Source organism: Bacillus rossius, chromosome 1, assembly GCF_032445375.1.
Source record: "Bacillus rossius redtenbacheri isolate Brsri chromosome 1, Brsri_v3, whole genome shotgun sequence".
In the NCBI taxonomy this organism is placed as follows: domain Eukaryota; kingdom Metazoa; phylum Arthropoda; class Insecta; order Phasmatodea; family Bacillidae; genus Bacillus; species Bacillus rossius.
In genome coordinates, this window is record NC_086330.1 from 246,285,954 (window position 1) to 246,301,173 (window position 15,220).

At 35.5% G+C, this 15,220-nt stretch overlaps 1 protein-coding gene across 1 annotated transcript in view; it reads left to right on the top strand.

The window, feature by feature from the left end:
- LOC134546355 (transcription factor collier) overlaps positions 1–14,352 on the top strand; it is a 497,510-nt gene extending 483,158 nt beyond the window's left edge. Inside the window, exons 15-16 of the mRNA XM_063389143.1 lie at positions 9,201–9,356; positions 14,243–14,352. Coding sequence (XP_063245213.1) covers positions 9,201–9,356; positions 14,243–14,352 — 266 coding nt within the window. The remainder of the gene's footprint in view (positions 1–9,200; positions 9,357–14,242) is intronic.
- Positions 14,353–15,220: the final 868 nt, after the last annotated feature.

Here is a 15,220-nt window from a genome sequence, read left to right on the forward strand (position 1 = left end):
AAGAGCCTAGTACATAATCTCTACCAAGACAAGGAAAATTATTGTTGTAATGCAAATCGCTCTTCCTTAGCATAGTAGAGCCATCGTTGTCCTCTAGCTTGTACGCAGGCTTGGCGTTACAAGTTCTGTCATGTCTTTTTAAGCTCTCTCTCCGCGAAAACGACTTGCTACATCTAACACAACTTATCATATTACGTAGTGGATTTTTAACACAGTCATTCTTCTCGTGTTGTCTTCCATTCTTTCTCAAGATAAATTCTTTGCTGCAAAACTTACACCTGTGTCCTTTCAATACAGCAACAGTCTCCGAATCAGGATTCATATTAGTTACTGAGACTATTGTCAGATGCAAACTGAGTGAATTTAATTAGATACATTACTTAAATAGAATTTTCTAAATATTTCAACAGCAAGAATTAAGTTACCTCATACAAAATAAATTGTTTCATGTGGTTTCGATTATAAGCATGAGATGTCGCCACGTGCTGTGTTGAGTCATAATTTATTTAGTTCTTTTATGTGGTATGCGGGATGCTCACTAACGTTCGCAAAACAAGGATGGCTTCGCTAGACATCAAGGAGAAGGAAGTTTGTCTTTCATGTTAATGCTTCTCAGCTGTCTCAAAGCATATTATTTGTCTGAGTAAAGTTATTATTTTTTAAATCCACCTGATAAAAATATTGTATGTTCTGATTTATTGACAGTATTTCACTGATTAAATGTAACTCTGAATAGAAATGACATGACTCAGTAAGTAAAAAATTCTTCATGCAGAGATAGATCTCTCACAAATAATCAGGAGCACTCGGTGTTAACCATCAGATGTCTAGCCAGGAATAATCAGAAACACTTGGAGAAAGCCATAAATATAATATCAAGATTAATCAGAAGCACTCGGAGAAATCCATCAGATGTCTAGTTAGGTATAATCAGAAGCACACGGAGTAAACCACCATAATATTGTCAAGAATAATTGGAAGCTCGCGGAGAAAACCACCATAGTATTGTCAAGAATAATCAGGAGCACACGGAGAAAACCACCATAATATTAACAATAATAATCGGAAGCACACAGAGAAAACCACCATAATATTGACAAGAATAATCGGAAGCACACGGAGAAAACCACCACAAGTTTTCTTTGATATCATAAAAAAACAGAAAAAATATTTAATTAATAACAAAAAAATAATAAAAATTTTTAAATAACAAAATAAAATACAAAAATTCATGAAATTCTGGCTTGTACTAGAACTATATCTTTGCTCAACAATTAGAAGTTCACAAGCTAGCAGAATCTGTTTATGTATTTTTGTATTTTATTTTGTTATTTAAAATTTTTTATTAATTTTTTTGTTATTTATTAAATATTTTTTCTGTATTTTTATGATATCAAAGAAAACTTGTGGTGGTTTTCTCCGTGTGCTTCCGATTATTCTTGTCAATATTATGGTGGTTTTCTCTGTGTGCTTCCGATTATTATTGTTAATATTATGGTGGTTTTCTCCGTGTGCTCCTGATTATTCTTGACAATACTATGGTGGTTTTCTCCGTGAGCTTCCAATTATTCTTGACAATATTATGGTGGTTTACTCCGTGTGCTTCTGATTATACCTAACTAGACATCTGATGGATTTCTCCGAGTGCTTCTGATTAATCTTGATATTATATTGATGGCTTTCTCCAAGTGTTTCTGATTATTCCTGGCTAGACATCTGATGGTTAACACCGAGTGCTCCTGATTATTTGTGAGTGATCTATCTCTGCATGAAGAATTTTTTACTTACTGAGTCATGTCATTTCTATTCAGAGTTACATTTAATCAGTGAAATACTGTCAATAAATCAGAACATACAATATTTTTATAAGGTGGATTTAAAAAATAATAACTTTACTCAGACAAATAATATGCTTTGAGACAGCTGAGAAGCATTAACATGAAAGACAAACTTCCTTCTCCTTGATGTCTAGCGAAGCCATCCTTGTTTTGCGAACGTTAGTGAGCATCCCGCATACCACATAAAAGAACTAAATAAATTATGACTCAACACAACCCGTGGCGACATCTCATGCTTGTAATCGAAACCACATGAAACAATTTATTTTGTATGAGGTAACTTAATTCTTGCTGTTGAAATATTTAGAAAATTCTATTTAAGTAATGTATCTAATTAAATTCACTCAGTTTGCATCTGACAATAGTCTCAGTAACTAATATGAATCCTGATTCGGAGACTGTTGCTGTATTGAAAGGACACAGGTGTAAGTTTTGCAGCAAAGAATTTATCTTGAGAAAGAATGGAAGACAACACGAGAAGAATGACTGTGTTAAAAATCCACTACGTAATATGATAAGTTGTGTTAGATGTAGCAAGTCGTTTTCGCGGAGAGACAGCTTAAAAAGACATGACAGAACTTGTAACGCCAAGCCTGCGTACAAGCTAGAGGACAACGATGGCTCTACTATGCTAAGGAAGAGCGATTTGCATTACAACAATAATTTTCCTTGTCTTGGGAGAGATTATGTACTAGGCTCTTCCGATCTCGACAAAAAACTTAAATTGAAGGATGATGATGATTTATGGAAGAATGAAGACAATGGAAGAATCCTTAACGTGAAAAGTGAGAATACATTCCAGCCGAATTCAAGTAGATCTTTCCTACTCTGTAAAAATGATGGACTCCTAAAAGAAAGCATGAAGACGATGAAGACACTTCGACATCATCGGCATCGAATTATTACGGTAATCTGGGTGAAGATGATGCCTTCTACGGTGATTGCTACAGCGACTCTGAGGCTGTTGACAAAGACATAGATTGTGATGAAGCAGCTAAAGCAGGCAAGATCGAAGACTGTGTCGGTGTCCTGAGACCGAAACGATGGAAACGTCGAGATATATTAAATAAATCTGATCAAGCTTGTGATGATCACTATCTCGATAATGAAAGTTACCCTGAGGTTGGTGTTAAAACGGAATACACCAGAGATCATAATATTTATAATAAACAAGCAAGTAAAATGGTGGTAGAAGAGATTGATTACACATCATGGAAAGATCCAAACATATTGGTTGACCGGCTAAGACTTCTACATGGCTCGCTTTGTGCAGGAAACTATTCGTGCATCAAAGAAATATCCTTCATACTCAAAGAACTGAGGAAAGCTGGCTATATACAATAATGGCTTTTTTTACTTGCATTTGTATAATGTACAGAAATAAAATAAAAAATTTGAATTATACAAATTTAATGTATTTATTTCTTGTATTTTGATTTCTAACTAAAACTTAGTTCTCGTAACTTGTGCTTCCAAATGTGCTTCCTTTTCGTCGATGGTGCTGCCTTTTCGATGGCGGTGCTTCCAAATGTGCTGTATTTCCGTTGGCGGTGCTGCCTTTTAGTTGTCGGTGTTTCCAAATGAGCTGCTTTTTCGTTGGTGGTGCTGCCTTTTAGTTGTCGGTGTTTCCAAATGAGCTGCTTTTTCGTTGGTGGTGCTGCCTTTTCGTTGTCGGTGCTTCCAAATGAGCAGCATTTTCGTTGGCGGTGCTGCCTTTTCGTTGGCGGTGCTGCCTTTTCGTTGTCGGTGTTTCCAAATGTGCTTCCTTTTCGTTGGCGGTGCTGCCTTTCGTTGTCGGTGCTTCCAAATGTGCTGTCTTTTCGTTGGCGGTGCTTCCAAATGTGCTGCCTTTTCGTTGGCGGTGCTGTCTTTTAGTTGTCGGTGCTTCCAAATGAGCTGCTTTTTTGTTGGCGGTGCTGCCTTTTCGTTGGCGGTGCTGCCTTTACGATGTCGGTGCTTCCAAATGTGCTTCCTTTTCGTTGGCGGTGCTGCCTTTTCGTTGTCGGTGCTTCCAAATGTGCTGTCTTTTCGTTGCCGGTGCTGCCTTTTCGTTGTCGGTGCTTACAATTGTGCTTCCTTATCGATGCCGGTGCTGCCTTTTCGTTTTCGGTGCTTCCAAATGTGCTGGCTTTTCGATGCCGGTGCTGTCTTTTCGTTGTCGGTGCTTCCAAATGTGCTTCCTTTTCGATGCCGGTGCTGTCTTTTCGTTGTCGGTGCTTCCAAATGTGCTTCCTTTTCGATGCCGGTGCTGCCTTTTCGTTGTCGGTGCTTCCAAATGTGTTTCCTTTTCGATGCCGGTGCTGCCTTTTCGTTGTCGGTGCTTCCAAATGTGCTTCCTTTTCGTTGGCGGTGCTGCCGTTTCTTTGTCGGTGCTTCCAAATGTGCTTCCTTTTCGTTGATGGTGCTTCCTTTTCGTTGTCGGTGCTTCCTTTTGTTTTTCCTTTTTTGAAGGTGCTTCCAAATGTGCTTCCTTTTTTGTTGATGGTGCTTCTATTTTTTAATGTTGTTTTGACTCTAGTATTTTAGTAAATTGTTATTGATTTGACTATCGTATTATTCCATACGGTGCATGTATATAAGCGAGTCCTAGACAGCAGGACGCTCGGTTTGTTACTGACGTCGGTGGTGTAAGGATCGCCTAGTTTGTTTCTTCTGGTGCATAAGTCGCGTAATTACCTGTTCTTGCGAACCGATATGTGCTGTTCCACCATCAGCTGAAGTTTCATCATCAGCAATGGATTCTTTAATTAATGAAGAGCGTACTTCGCATCAGTGCAAATACTGTGGTGCATCATTTACTATCACCTCAAATGCTCGCAGACATGAAAGAAGCGGTTGTTCTAATAATGTTAAAAGAATACAATTTCAGTGCAATAAGTGCAATAAACTAATTTCACGTCTCGAAAGCTTACATCGTCATTATAAAAAATGCTCCGAGACATATAATGAACATGGTTATTGATTTGACTCATGTGTTGTACCGGCTAATGAGTTAATATAAGTGATATGAACTTCAGTCCGTCTCTGGCTGCGGTGATGACCTGATCGGATAGACATTTAAAGTCATGTAAAAGACTTAGTCCGTACAATAAGAAGACTGTTTGAATCGAGGAATCCAAAAAGGCTTTAGTATTTGTCAGAGTTTTTTTTTATGTACTTGTAGTAGTGTATTAAATTTATGTAATAATTTTTTTTAAAAGAACTTGCGGTGTTTTTATTTCTCAAACCTGACGCTTTTGTGGTATTTTTTAAAATTAAAGTTGATTTGTATCAACCAGGGATCGAACCAAGGACATGAGCGGATCGAATCAATATGTAAATTAATGAGTGATTTATTTAATGAATTTTGGAATTTTTCCCAAATTTCTAGCTAAATAATTACGGATTTTCAAGATGGCGTCCAAATTTCAAGATGGCGGGTGTCACAGCAATAATTGATTACTGCACTCTATCGGATAAGAATTAAACTAACATGTCATCAGCGCACTCTCGCCGACGATACAATGATGATGGTTTCCAGCATCGAAGACGAGATGGCGGCCATGACGTCATACAAGGTGACGATATAAATGTTTTGAAAAAAAGTAAAGTGGTGGGTGTCAGTATGCCTGCAGCCACCGCGAGGGGAAGGATCGGTCAACATTTTTATTTTTTGCTCTCACCGGGTTCGAACCGTGGACTCCGAGCTCCGTGTCGTAAATGTTTGTTTTTTAAATATTTTTATTAAAGTTTTGTTAAGTGAATTTTTTTATAAATTTTAAATTTTTTTTCATTAAAATCGGATAATAAATAAAGATTTTAAAGATGGCGGCCGTAACGAAAATTGTAACGGTGACGTCATAATCCTAAATGGCGGAAAACAAAAGGGCAGAAAGTTCGAGAAAACAAAATGACGTCATCCAAGATGGCGGATCCAAGATGGCGGATCCAAAATGGCCGCCGGGGTCAAGGTCAAAGGTCAAGGTCATCCAAGATGGCCGCCGTGACGTCACAATACAAGATGGCGGACCGACAATCACAGTCCACATCCTGAATCCTGTTTCAGAACATACATTCGTATACTACTAAGGTCATCCAAGATGGCGGACACATTAAACAATCCACACAATCCGCAGCCTGTCCCCAGATCTCCATTCTTATACTACTAATAATAAACCTTACGTTACCATTTAAGGGGGATATTATCCCGCCATGTTGGTATTTACAATATGAGCCGTAGATTCTAACGCATGTATTTTTTTTTACTATAAACTACGGGACCTAGATTTGTATACTTGTTCATGGAAAATATTATGTGTGTTCTAGTGTAAATAATACGTCTCTGCAGTTATTCACTCTTATCAATCTATTGTTTTTTTTCTTCTCTGAAGTTTGTTGAACAATATCAGACCAGGACAACATAGCTTAGAGAATACATTTTTATGTGGTGTCGTAGCAATGATATTAAGAATTATTTGAATTATAAATTATAGCAAAATAATTGACAAAACTCATATGTATCATAATTACAATGTCCGATGCCCTATTTAAGAATAATAAAATATATATTTTTTATATATGCATGTAATACATATGTTTTATGAAGGTTTTCTGGCCAACCAAAATAAACTCTTGTCCGAATGTCCAGAAAAGAATAAGAACATGCAACCCCAGGGCCAATAATAATTTACGATAACAATAAACCACCGTAAACCAGAATGACCACAATAGCACTTGCGTCATGAAAGATGTGAAAATAATTATAGTAACAGTTTTTTACATATCTATTTGCAGGTAAGTTTACGCATAACATAATTATCATGGCTCGTAAAGAAAGAACATAATATTTTTAAACGTATTAGCTAAATTGTAACACGTGAACGAGATATAAATGTTCTTATTAAGAACTCTCTACACACTTTTTTTTTGTCTTTGTATAATATTTTCTCCCACTTATAAGAGTATATATTATGTTTTGTTTCTCATTAATTATTTTAATTATTTGTATATTGTGTTTGTATTAACTTATTTTCTTTGACTATAGAAGAAAAAATATTTTAATAAAAATTAATGCATTTTAACCAGAAAGAAGAATTTAGCTACCTCTAAAATCCGCCATAGCACTTATATCAAACATTTACAAATTTTATTTTTAGTCATTTATGTAAAGAACTCAGGGAACTTGAAAATAATTTTACTATTTTAGTTTCTAAGGTAACACATTTGCTCCCTTTGTAGTAATCATAATATTGCGTGGAATAAAAGTAATATAAAAATAGTAAATTGTGGTTTGTACATGTAGTTATTACCTACGTTTGCCCTAACATTAAGGAAATGATCTGCATCCTGTGTAAACATACTCCTTTTTACTAACATAGTTGTTTAGTGGCCTTCATATAAGTGATTTCGAGATATTTAAAGTCTGGATGACACGAATTTTTCTATTTCATGTTGAATATCCGATACTTAAATCACAAAACCGTTCAACCACACATAAAAATATTTGTAATTAATCTGTTTTGATAACGTTAAGTACCTACATATATTTTAGGGAAATAATATTTCACACATAAAAAATACCTTACAGGCCATTAATATTTATTTTGATGTGTAAAATCTACTTGGTACGTTATAACGTTTTCAGACATTTCGAAAACAAATCTTAATTTTTTTATATAGCTATTGAATCTTAAAACAAAAATACAAATGAGGTATGTCACATTGTAAACACTCTTGTACACAACAACTGCAAACTTTGTTGTTGAATTTAATGCAGGTAGTTAACCATGTGTGTCAAAAGAAATAGGCTCTCTCTTTTTATTGTCAAAAAAAAAAGATTAATTTCAAAATTTATGTCATTGTTTCATGTATCACCCTGAGAAACTTCTTTTTGGTTGATGCTCAGCTCAACAACATTTTATTATTATTATTATTTTTCTTGTGCATAATTCCATTATATGAAAAAAGTACCCTATGTGCGCCACAGAAATTATAAGTTAGTCACAAGCAGTATTTTAACAGTTTTATCGATGAAAATAAAGCCATAACAACTAAACGTAACTAACACTCTGACTACTAGATAGTACGTACCAACTTTAGTATCTATTAACTGTATATAAAGTAATTAACATAATGATAATTTTGACATGTAAACATCTAACCTCTCGGTATACGGTATATAATAGGAATAATTTCGTGAAAATAGAATGGAAGTTGATGATCGGGAATGTGTAATTAAGATGACGAACACACGTGTAGCAAAATAAACTCATAGGCCTATACAGTCACGTAAATATTTGGGGACATACCAAACGTATTAGTGTGCCAAATGTAACTTTATGATAGTCATACTACACTGGAATATATTTGGTAAACTAAAATAGTCATAGTAAAATTAATTTCACTTTTTAAAATACGTCTGAAAACGGTTATTAAGCTGATTATAATACATATTCTCCTTCTTAATTCACAATAGGCTTAGCAGCACAGCAATAGAGTGCGCGCGTGTTGACCTCAAGTGACGTAATATAGTCACTGGAAATTTTTTTTACGTTTAATAACATTGTATTATAATAACTTAAAATAATATCTGCTTAGATAACTAAATGAGGTTAACGATAGTTTGTATGAAGTATTGATAGACTGATTTCAGTCGCTTAAGCAAAAATAAATGTGCGAATATATATTTAGTGTTATAATATGTGTTTTGAAAAGTTTCTGGTTAATATTTTTGTAATGCAATAGAAGTATAACTTCTAACGTGTGCAGAAACTTTGACTATTAACGTATTAGTAAAATATTTTAAAAAGACGGACAATATTTTAGTCCAATTCCGTGTCAGAAATTCAGGTTTAAAGCCAGGGTTTAGGATTTTGTCAAGTCTTTTTCGGTTTTTCGTTTTTACTAACTTTCCGTCTCTAATAATTTAAAATTTCCTGTTGTTACGAGCTGCTATCTACCCGTAATGATGGCAAGGAACGTTTACAATTAAGGCAGCGAATTATAGCGGCAGGCACAGAAATTACGTGAGATTCGCGTCCAGAAATGTTGTTACTTGAAAAACGAATATTTTATTTTTCAGTACATTAATGACGCTCTGCATTATTTTAAAGAATTATTCGTTAAATTTTGTGTCCGAGTTTCGTACAGGTATTATAAGTTTATTTGCAACATGAACAACACCAGAACACATGAACTTGCTCGTTACCGAGGTTAGATGTTTACACGTCATTGGCGAGTACTGAAAGACTCGCCCACATTTTTTATGAGGTTTTCTTGAGTTCTGTATACTTTTTGGTTGGGGCTGTATGGTGATAGCTTGTTGTAGTGTGGTAGTGTGACACAACACGTTGTTTGTCCCTACTGATAGGGTTTTTCTTGTAGAGGAGTACGGCCGGGGGCAGAGCAGTAGTGTGTCGCCGCGCGGAGGCGGCTACGGCTCCAGCGCGTCCACGCCACACTCGTCCAACGGCGGCGGCTCGTACGTGGCGGGCGCCGGCTCCGCCTCCGCCATGAACGGCAGCTACAGCTCCGCCGCAGGTGAGGGCGCTGCAGCGAGTTGCGCGCGCGGCCGCTAGGTCGCTCCACCGTCCTCTTCCCGCTCTTCCTGCTCCGCGGCCAGCGCCAGCTGGGGGGAGAATAACATCCAATTAATAAACCGTTGTTGAAATTAATTTTTCTCCAAAGTGCAATATTTCGCTTGGTATTTTACCGCTATATTTACATTAAATACGACTTTGATAAACTAATTAAAAAAAAAATCTGTTTTAGGATCCCTAACCAACTCGTTGGTCATTATAAAATTAAAATCTCTGTTAAATAACTTTCGTTTTTCTTTTGTGTGGTGGGGGTAGGAACGTTTGTTGGTTTAAGGGGGTGAAGCAATATAAAAGGAAAGTTCGTTTGTATCTTCGGTGATCTAACCTCACATGTGTAGACACGGAATTTTCGCGGAATCTTTTGATCGCAAGTTATACTTGAAACAAGTATCCCTTTGAAAAACTTTGCTGATTGTATCACAGTTCCCTCGACACTCCCCTGTACGACTGCGGGCCGTCAACTAACAGCCAGCAGGAGAGTTGTCAAATCACATCGATCCACCCAAAAGAAGGAAGAGAGAGTTCCTGCAGTAAGAAATCAGCCAGCAAATATATATAAAATTAAAAATTTTATGTATCCAAAAAACTTACTGTACTATTGACACTAACACAGTAGTAGCTGTAGATGACGTGGCATATCACACAGTAACACGCTATGTTCACTGATATTTTACAAATTTCTTCATAATCCTCTAAACACCCTCTCCCTGAAATTACCACTGTAAAACATATACGATTAGAGTATGCATAGGACTGTGAATGGTTGACACCAATTGAGTCCAAGAATATTTTCGGGTCTTTACTCACATGTACAATGGTCACATCCCGGCCGATAATACTCATGTTATTAATAAAAGCAAACCATTTACTTAAAATTCAAATAACAAACTATTTCTTACATTTCACCGTGTCAGAAATCTGCTTGTGACTTTGGTTCTCGGTAATATGACCACTTGTCTTTAACTTAACATTTCAAATTTTTTTAATCGTCCAAGTCAAGGTTTACAACATCTGTTGGGTAGCGTTCCGTAGGAAATCACGTGGTATTAATCACCGTAAAATCACAAGTAACGACCTTCAAGTCGGACTATATACAAGCAGACTAAACTAAGACAGGGATGGGGAAACAATTAAAACGCCATGTTAATAATACCCGTTTTTGTTGTTGTTTTGGTTTTTGTTCACAAGAAAGCATCGAGTGTTTCTAATGGCCGCCACATTGCGCTGCCTGGCAACGGTGAGGTTTGTTGGCTTTGCCTTTGCTAGCGCACGCTCCGTCTGGACTCTGCTGCTATGTTTGTTCCGTTCCCTCGGGCGGGCCAGAAGCGAGCACGTCTACATGCAACACTGCAGGGGGCTTTTAACGTCACACCAGGTTTTAAAAGTAGTTATTTACGAGTTATCAATCATAATATTTTTTAATAAATACGTTTAGATTATTCTAATTAAAATGAAATCACCATTTTGTTCGACGTCCTAGTCAACATTTTGTAATAAGAACTGCACGGTTCTTTTATTTTATATTTACAATATAACATTCGATCGTTTCTGTGATTTTTTTATAATATAAAAAATAACATAATAAAGCATAGTTTCTTTTACAACATAGAAAAACATAGTTTCTTTTACACGTGATTTATTTAGCCTTCCCATTCTCATGGTTAGGCAGATAAATAGTTTACTACGAGTTTCAAAGCTATCAGATTATTGCACCCACTGTTTCAAAATATTAGGTTTGTAGCCTCAACCTAGTTGTCAGTATATCTTGAAATAAGGCGCTCTCATTGAAGTCTTCCCTAGGCTAGTACTATGACCTGGCGCAATAGTTATTTTAATGGTAATGCGTCGCACGGTAATGATCTGAGGCTTAAGGCCGGATGTGGTGATCGAACCCGCGACCCTCACGACCAGAGAGGTTTCTCGGTGAAGTAGCGTACCTACCCGCGTTGCTACAGGTCAATGCTGCGTAAGCTGCGTGGTGAGAAGTCTAGGTTGATACGTGCGTCAGGCACTTACGTAACATTAGCGCCGGCTGTCGGTGAGAACCGAATGTTACTTTAGAAAGCCAAGGACATTGGATGTAGAGTTTAATGTTAGCCATTAGGAAAAAAAAATATTTAAAAAAAAACTTTCATTACAGGTGATGCTTCGGGTCACAGGAGATTCGTAAAACTTACTTAAGTATTCAGTAAGACATTCAATAGAATTTATTTTTGTTAACAGGTCTCCCAATTCACCGTACAACATATGGGCTTACCCAGTTTTTTTCCCCCTCAGACAAGCCCATGCACGCTCAGGATAACAGAACAACATTTTGCGGGTTTGAACTATAACATTCATGTAGGTAAAATAACATTTTTTAGTTTGTTTTCCTTCTTTAAAGAAATGTTTTACAGTCTCAAGTATTGAATGCTACAGATATTGTAATTTTTCATAGCTCCTTATAAAATATTTGCTAATTTTTAAGACATTCATGCCTGAAATTGTCTTCATTGCCTTATCGACTTCATTTTTTTTTTGTTTTTTGTTCTTTTTTTTTACTTACCGCAGGTTAATTTTTTTTTCCATTTTGTTTTTGTTGTTTTAGTTGCACCCAGTTCTGACATGTACGCCAGCTCTCTGTATCCGTTCAGTCAGCTGACGACCAGTCAGCCATCTTGCACAGAGAAAAGCGCGTTCTCCGCTGTGCTTCGCTCTCCCGCTCCCTCGTACCAATCCCCATCCACCGGATGGCAGCACCTGTCTGTCCAGTGTTAGGGGCAGGTAAACATAACCTCACTGCTTTCTTTTTGTCGTAGGCTTCGCTTTGGTAAAAGCATTTTATCGTGTACAAACAAGCAGCTGTTACACTTATTTTGCTAATACTTATATTTAAGAAAATATGTGTAATAAAATCTTTTTGACATCTTAAAGTTAAAATCTTATAATTTAAGCGGTTTTATTCAATTCATAAAGTTGATAAAAAAAATTTCATTAATGGCACAAGCACATGGTATTAAATAATTTATGCTTATTATTATTTAACAGATTATTTGAAAACTTTGCTTTAAATATTCATTCCCCTCTTTCTAAATACTTTCCACGACATTTTAAAATTATATGGCTATTTATAAATAACTACTTACCTACATCAATGAATGCATCAGTCACATGTTAACAACTTAATATTGTGTTTATATAATGCCTAATAAACAGATTATAGTGGTTAAGCTAATCAGTTTAAGTACTGATATTATATGTGGACTCGTTTTAAATTACTTCATCTGATTTGCATTCAAGTTGACTGTAGATAAACCACGCAGTATTAAAGTTTATTTTCATGCAGCTTCAAGCGTGGATTGTTAAGAAGTTGATTGTTTCAGAAATGTTTAGAATAGCACTAATTCATGGCCTGCGTTTTTTCTACTCGTTATCAACCGCAATTAATTATTTAACAGCAGTTAATTTGAACATTCATTAACGTGTTTTTCCTCAGGTGAATAAAGGCCTCTTCCTCTGACACCAAATGTAGACACTAGAAATGTAAGATTATACCCATTTTGGGACTTGGAGAGGGCTACATTATAAGATTAGATCTTAGTTAGCCTGTATAAAATAATTATGAGTAATTTTCATACAATTTTCCCGGAACTACAGTTATTTCAGCTAAAACTTATTTCACTTCGTAACATACTTAGCAGACACATTATTTTTAACGGATTTCACTCATATATATTAATTTTTTCTCATAACTACCTAATGTATATCCAGCAATACGAAGTTCATAAATACAATGTTGCAATGCGTGAATATACTATCATACAAGTTATTTGCGTTTAACTCTCTTCCTGTCACACTTGACTATAAGTACTCCTTCGCGTCGTTTAAACTACACACTAACAGAATGTTGTGAAAATCATGTTTGGAAACCATAATTGCAGATTAAGTTTAAATGTACTGACTTGGAGCATAAAGAATAATTATTATTTCTTTGCAATTTTTAAAATTAAATATTAGCTAAGCAAATGTTATTCATTGCTTAAAATTATACGCAAACAAAAAGGAACGTAAGCTGAAATTAATAAGTATATAAGAATTTATATTTTATTACCTATTGATATCTTAGAATTAAATGATATTTTAGAATTAACATTCCCACTTTTGATAATGAAAATTTTTAAAGTTAAAATTATGTTTTAGATATTTTTGGTAGATTCAACACAAAAAGCATTCACGTGAGCACATTACCACTAAGTTTATTTAAAGATGTCAAAAGTCAATAATACATTTACGTTATTAAGACATCTATAAACGTTTCTTTTAAAAATATAAAATTTATGTCAAACAGTTGACAAGTTTTAACGCAACATTACATTTTTAATGAATTAATTTTTGATATAAAATTGTTTTTTTAATATTCAGTCTAATATGGTTTCAGTTTTATTGTATGTAAGCTATTCATGTTTAAAAAAAAAGGATCTAAAGTCACTTGCTTAGTCAGAAGAGAAGAAGTACACGCGAGTTGTTTGCACATTTGTTCTAATGTGAAAGTTGAAACATGAGTTACTAATCCCCGTATGGGCTCATGCTACTCGTGGATGTGAACAGGAGCATGGAACACCTGTGTTCGGTGTACTTGCGCATGTATGATATATGTAACAGTTTGTGAATCCAAAATTAGTAACTTTCAAATATGAGTGTGCTTTTTCGTGAACTTTTAAAACAGCCGTTAATATTTTTTTTGGTTATTTATTTATTTATATTTCTCTTTGAAGAGTATTGTTTGAATAATATTGAAGTGTTTCACCCGACTACGTCATTAAATGTGGTATTTCCTTTGGTTTTCAGGCGTTGGCAGTCTTGTGTCGTCGCCGTTCGCTACGATGAACCCGTTCGCCCTACCGACGTGCAACTCTCAGACGTACGGATCGACTCCTCTACTTAGTTCGGGAAAGTAACACTTGGATGCGCTGTGACCGTAATCGGAATAATGAAGCCGACACAGCAGAGAAAATTTTGTGATGTGCAGTTGTTTCCTGACTAAAATAAACACTCGAGAAAAGTTTATTTCAAGGTGCTCATGAAAACAACTTGTTAATAAGTGACGCAACACTTAAACTAAAAATTCAGAATGACGTTAGTGCAAATGATGTTAAAATTCAGACCAAGAGAAAACTTTGCGGCAGGTGCCGTTGCGGGTTGTTGAGTCAACGAAAAATGATGATTTTATAAATAAATTACACGAAACACAACTGAACTACGCATACATATTGAAAAGAATCAAGAAATTTTGTATGTGTTTTTTGGCCAGATGTCAAGGAATGTTTGTATGGAAAAAGAAACTTTTACTCGAAATCAACATGTGTGCTCGAGGTGATTTTTAAATTTGTGATCACATCCTTTTCTTTTGTCTTGTGTCACAAAGTAGACATGATACCTTCGCGAACAATGTAGGCTATGTTGTGTTGACGTACGTTCAAGAAATTTTAAGTTTATGTTGCGGTGTCAGTCTCAAGTTTTACGATGTGAATTGTTTTTAGATTTAAGTTTAGGACCTTGTTGCATCACATTTTTGTGTAAAGTTTTTCTTCCTAAAATCTTATTTTAATGAAGCCACTTGTTATCGCGATGTTAACAACCGTTTGTTCCAGACTATATAAATTGTCAAATGAGACCAATTATACATTCATAATGACACCATATCAATTTTTACATTCTTATCAAGAACATTGCATTGCCATTATTAAAAGTATTTTAATACACGGTTTAGTGATAAAGACTTGTAAAGGGAGTGTTTATTTATATTGAAGCATTATCCATAGGGGT